The sequence below is a fragment of the Oxyura jamaicensis genome, chromosome Z, assembly GCF_011077185.1.
Source record: "Oxyura jamaicensis isolate SHBP4307 breed ruddy duck chromosome Z, BPBGC_Ojam_1.0, whole genome shotgun sequence".
Classification (NCBI taxonomy): domain Eukaryota; kingdom Metazoa; phylum Chordata; class Aves; order Anseriformes; family Anatidae; genus Oxyura; species Oxyura jamaicensis.
In genome coordinates this window covers 61,293,575-61,299,574 of record NC_048926.1, presented here as the reverse complement: position 1 = coordinate 61,299,574, position 6,000 = coordinate 61,293,575, and the positions used below count along the sequence as shown (strand labels likewise).

General features: G+C 44.2%; 1 protein-coding gene across 1 annotated transcript in view; it reads left to right on the top strand.

The window, feature by feature from the left end:
* Positions 1-132: 132 nt before the first annotated feature.
* EPB41L4A (erythrocyte membrane protein band 4.1 like 4A) overlaps positions 133-6,000 on the top strand; it is a 133,924-nt gene continuing 128,056 nt past the window's right edge. Inside the window, exon 1 of the mRNA XM_035310042.1 lies at positions 133-497. Within this exon, the coding sequence (XP_035165933.1) occupies positions 399-497 (99 nt within the window). The 5' untranslated portion in view covers positions 133-398. The remainder of the gene's footprint in view (positions 498-6,000) is intronic.

The following is a 6,000-nucleotide window of genomic DNA, read 5'->3' as shown; positions in this document are numbered from 1 at the left end:
GCGGGCCGCCCCGCGCCGCCGGCGGGGCCCAGGGGCAGCGCGGCCGCCTGAGGGCCGCCCCCGGGCCGCGGCTCGGCACAAAGGGCAGGCAGGGAGGGAAGGAGGGAGGGAAGGAGGGAGCGAGGGAGGGAGGGAGCGAGCGAGGGAGGGAGCGAGGGAAGCGTGCGCGGACGGGGCGGCGGCTCGGTTCCTCCCCGGGGCGGCGGCGGCGGCTCGCTGCTCGCTGCGTTGCCCCGCTGCTCCCCTGCGGAGGGCACCCCCCGGGGATGGCCGCGGCGGGGGGCGGCCCCGCGGGGCCGGGCGCGGAGCCCTAGCGGCCGCCGAGCCTCTGCTCCCCCCTCCGTGGGCCGCCGCTCGGGGGCTCGTCCCGCCTCCCGGCCCCGGCCGTGGCAGCAGGCATGGGCTGCTTCTGCGCCGTGCCCGAGGAGTTCTACTGCGAAGTTTTGCTCCTGGATGAGTCCAAGCTGACCCTCACCTCGCAGCAGCAGGGCATCAAGGTACGGGCGGCACGGCGGCGGTGGCCGGGGAGGGGGGCTGGAAATAATCGCTCCGTGGCTTTTCGTGGCGGTCTCGCGAGGGACAGGTGAGGCAGGGGGACGGGCAGCCGCCGGGTGGATGGGGCTGTGGAGGGTTTGCTCCGAGGTGCTGTGGAAGGAGCAGGTGCCGGAGGCTCCGGAGTGCTCGGGACGCTGGGCACAGGCAGGGGAGGGAGGGAAAGAGGAAAAGGGAAAGGAAGGGGAAAGAGAAAAAGGGACAAGAAAAGGAAAGAGGAAAAAAAGGGGAAAGAAAAAGGAAAGAGGAAAAAAACGGAAAAGAAAAAAAGAAAAAGGAAAGAGGAAAAAAGGGAAAAGGAAAAAGAAAAAGGAAAGAGAAAAAAAGGGAAAAGAAAAAGGAAAGGAAAAAGCAAGGAAGAAGGAGAAAGGAAAGGAAAAAGGAAGGGGCTCTGGGGGAAGCCCCTCGCAGAGCAGAGCAGCTCTTCAAAGCTGTCCTGTGCCGAACGCTAATGAGCCCCGACGGAGCGTGCAAGCGCTGAAGGTTTTTGAAAGGGCCCTTCACTCGGTTCTCTGTGGTTTTAAGGCTGGTGACAGCAAGTGGCTTGTCTCGGACACTTTGAGTGCTTGTTTGAAAACGGGGCTTGGGTTTGGTGGTAGCATGATAATGTGGTTTCAGCGTGGGATCAAGGAAAAAAAAGGGAGAAAAAACAGTTCTCCTAACTTTATTCTTGGAAGTGGCTGAGACTTTCAAAGAATAAAAAATCATCCAGGGTTAGTCTGTATGTTTCAGCCTGGATGACTAAAGTTTGGTGAAGCAGCTGGAGAAAAGAAAGGAAAAGGGGGAGAGGGAGCCCAAATCCAACTATAAATTTAACTATAATCTCTGGCACTACCAGCTCTGCATGTATGGAGAACTGTAAAGCCCTGCACAGTCAACTGCCTGCAGATAGGCTCATAAATCCATGCTTCATGCAGAGGAGTAGGCAAATTACATTGATGCTGGAATTCAGTACCTACCTAAGGTCTTTGAAGTCTAAGTTTAGACGCATCATTGTATGTGCATTCACGGGTATGTTATGCATATTTATACATACATATGCTTTTGCTGCCTGTGCAGTCACGGAGGAAGAATATTGTAAGAATAATCTGCAAATATAGTCCTGTGGCTGTTGCTCATGAATCCAAACCCAAAAAGGCGGTGGGGTTTTGTGTCTGACAAAAACCTCCCATGGGACAGAAGAGGTGCGAGGATGTATCTTCTTTTCAAGAACGTGTGGCCTGCAGTGTTGGGAACGGTCTAGTTTAGGAACAGGGGGTAGTTTCCTGCCATACTTACTGTGAACTGACGGTGGTCTGATGCTGAAGGTTTGATCCCTTCCACCTGCTCCTTCTCTGTGTTGAATCTAGCCACTGAGCACTGAGTTGGAACAGTTTGTGGATCTGACAGAAAAGTAGTAGTTTGTTAGCATTTTAGGGTAGGCACTGAGATTGCAGAGCAGGGAACTTCAGGGAAAGAAGGCTCTCCTTTTCGTGGTAGCCTGTATTTTTTTTTTTTTTTTTTGAGATTAAATTTGTATAGTGTGAAGACACACCCATTGCTGCAGCTCTGTGAACCTTTGAAAGCCTGTGGAAAGGAGCTGCGTAGCTCTCCCCTAGCCAGTGGTTTCTACCTTTGTCTTCTCCCTTGCCTTTGTACTGGCACAAGTGTTTGTACAGCTGTATGTGAAGAGCAGTGCACGTCCAGCTGAAAAGTAACCACTGATTTCCCTTTTTCTGAGTTAGTCTTCAGCTGGATCAGTGCCCCAGTCTGCTTCACAGCTGGAGGAGGGCCGGACTGGTTCTTTCAACGGAGTCCTTGCTTATGCCATTTGAAACTGCTTAGGGGGCATCAGTGTTACTTTTAGTCTATGGTTTTCCATCAAAGTTGTATGATTATTTCTTAGTAAAAAATGAAATAAAATACAATTTGCTATGTTTTGTCACTTGACATTTCAGACATGAAGTGAAACAGATGTATAAGCCTCTTCTGAATGTTTAGTTTTAATTCTTTTGTTATCATATACATGTCTAAAAACGCAGAGTCTTGTTGCACTTGTTTTTATAGAATTCCAGTTTTGGCACATGGTACAGGTTATATGTTTGAATGGATTTTATTCTAGATCTGAGATTTCCTCCTTTATTCTCTCTTCACACTTTTAATTGGGTTTACAGCTACCCAGGAAACTTCTGTCTTTGGTACTGTTTTACAAACCGTGAACTATTACAAAACCAGAGATTTAAAGTGCCTATAAAAGCCACCTTATTCCTCTCTTTTCCCCCAAGCAAATGCATATCTGCTAGAAATGAAAACCGCAACTTGATAGCTATTTGCTGTCTGTGTACTTACTCTATTGTAGTGGATTTAGTCCTGTTATTTGCTTCCAAGGGCGGAAGACTGACTGCTGTGACTCCAGGAGTGCCAGGCAACTTCATTTCTTCAGTGAATCTGAAATAATGGCAAGAAGTAGACACTTGTCCCTGAAGTTTTGAAAATGCTATGCTTAGTTTGCGTGATAATTACTTCTGGCTTGCTATGTCTGACAGCAGCTCTGCATAGCAAAACGTGACATTTTGAGTTATGATCTCTCTTAATGCACTCTTGATGCAAGAGCAGCGGGCTTTCAGTCGCACTTCAGACTAAAACAATGAGCGGAGGCCGTGCAGGAGTAAGGCTTTGAGAACAGTCTGGGGGTACTCAGCTCTTCTCTGTGGATTTCAAAGGAATGAAATGATACTGAGGATTGTTTTTATCTGACCCCGACCAGGACACCCCAGGCGCAAGGAGGCCGGGTGACGTTCCCAAGGTCACGCAGGGGGTCAGCATCAGAAGGCTGGAGGCAGCCGGCAGGGCCCTCGCCGCCCATGGCAGCTTGTGGCGTGACCCCTGCCTTGTCGCCACTCTGCTCAGCATAGGTTTTGCTCCTCATGGGTTTTCTGTTTCCTCACTGTTAGCTGTGAGGCCTTGCTCTTCTCCCTTTGTGCCTTCGTGGCTTGAGATAAGAGCACTGCGGTGCGAAAATGGGGAAACCAGCCCTCTGGCCTGCAGGTTGGTGGTAGGCTGGTAATAGTTAATCAAGAAAGGGCATCAAATATCTCCTAATTGATATGTTTCCCTGTAGTACGGTAACAGAGAGGGGTGTTTTGGAGAGTACACGTTCTGGGATAAAAAAAGAAATGTCTGTTCTTAGGCCAGACGGTTTTGGATTAAAAGAGGCCTTCACTGCTTTCTGCTAAGGTGTGTCTGACCCTGGTATGTGGCATCGGCTTGAGGCATCTTCTCGTGTTCCTGGGTGGAGCTCCAAAAGGATGTTCAGGATGCCAGCTGAGAGAGGATTTTAACAGACCTGCTCCAAATAGGGCAAGAATTAGCTGATAACAGAAATAAAATAATCACTCTTCCAGGTCTTTTTTTTTTTTTTTTTAAAACTGACCTTCACACAGATTAAGGAATAAATTGGGCAGTTTTTTTTTTGGTAAGGTGTTGCCTTCTGGGTAGGCATAGTCTATTTCTTGAAGTCATAGGACAAGCCAGTAGTGTTCTGACATGATACCTGATTGTGGGTGGGTTGTGTGCATCACGTATTTTGATTCTATGAAGAGTTGGAGTAGTTGTCCTCACAGAAGATTTTTTTTAATATATTAAGTTTTGCACCAAAAACGACCTCCAACACAAAATACCTGAAGTGGGGTGTGCCTTTGGCATAAGCCACTTTAGGTCTAGGGACTCCAAGCAGGCAATGGTAGGCTCTTGTTTTCTCCCCCCCAGTATAAATGCGTAATGCATGCATGCACATGTCAGCAGAAAATAGATCCCTACAAATAGAAAGATCTCATAGTTTGTTAATGATTCTAAGTGAGAGTTGGCATTAGAAGTCAAATTGGTAGTCATTTGCTATGTAACTATGGGATGTATCCTTTGTGACAGTGATTTTTGCTCTTTTTTATTTCTACATCTTTTAAAAAGTAACATCATTCTTTAATAAATTTGCTTAATTATGCAGGTATGCTATTTCAGAAAACATGAAAATCTTTTTAATGGTAGATTGCAGCTGCTTTTGACCTATGGTAATTTTGGGCTGTTCTAGTAAACCGTAATATCAAAGCTGAAGCACATTAAATCTGGGTATTCTTTCCCTTCCCCTGGTTGGATTTTTCTATATATTCAGAGTATTGTTTTGAAAAAAAAAGTTAATAAAAGGTAAACCTTTATTAACACAATAAATAAAAGACACAATCTTGAATTTAATTATTTATTTTACCTGAAACAGCATTCATAAAAACAGAATCAATTAGTAAGTCTTGTTTGCATCCTTGTTGCTTCTTTTCTATATAAAAACTGCAGTATTCTGTCAGGTGTGCATATTTTGCGCAGCAGCAGAGATCAGACTGTCTAGGTGTGAATAAGTACAGGTGTTTTTCTTTAATATTATTAATGCAGTACCACCAAACATGCTTTGTAACAAAAGCTACAAAAAAAAAAAAAGTAAATTAATGGTATTCTATAGCACTTGCACATTAGAAAGACTGTAACTTCATTAAATTTTTATTATGTGTATAAAATGGGACTAGGGAATCTGTGCACTGAGTACAAGATGGTGCATGTGCAATTGTGCAGTCTCAGTTCTCTTGTTAAAATAGGAACAAAAGGATTCACAAACCTTGCTATTAAATACTTCTCAAAATCACCGTCATGTATTTGAAATAGGCTACTAATTTCATGAGGATCTTTACAGATGAGACCAGCAATTTTGAATACTCCAGGGAATAACCAAAAAATAAATGAAGACTGAGAGACTTTATTTTCCCTAGGTGCACTTAACAAAATTAATGAAACCAGCATGACAGCAAGAAGGAAATCCATTAACTTTTAAATGAAGTTACCTCTTAGTCAACCTGAGGTTTCGGCAATAATATTGTCAGAGGAGTCTGTTTTGCTGGTTTCAATGAGCAATAATTTCTTAACATAATCAAGGTCAATGTAAACTGTGTGAGGTGGCCTTTTGATTAACCTTTATTTTGGAATTATGTAAGTTGGAATTAGCATCTCTTGGAGTATTTAGTACAGTTAAATACTGTCGATATTTTACTCAGTTTATTACAGTTCTAAGTTGAATGTAACTGCAAAATTGCAACCCTTCCCCTCAAGAAGAAAAACTGCTGAGAACTGGAACCACATGATATGAGGGGAACTCTTGAAGTGACTAAATAATGGAGAAGGTGCTTCAGAAAGAATTTAATTAAGAAGCTGTAATTTTTTTTGTCATTTCACATTCTAAAATACCTGTTACAAAGGTACTATTGAAAATGTATGAGAAAACAAGAAGTACTTACTGGTCATGCTGCATCATTATTAATGTCCACATTTTTGGTAGAAAGACAAGAGATTACTTATATATTGCCAAATACATTGCCCTTTCATGTTCTTGTCAGATTTTCTTTTTTTTTTTTTCTTTTTTTTTTTTTTTTA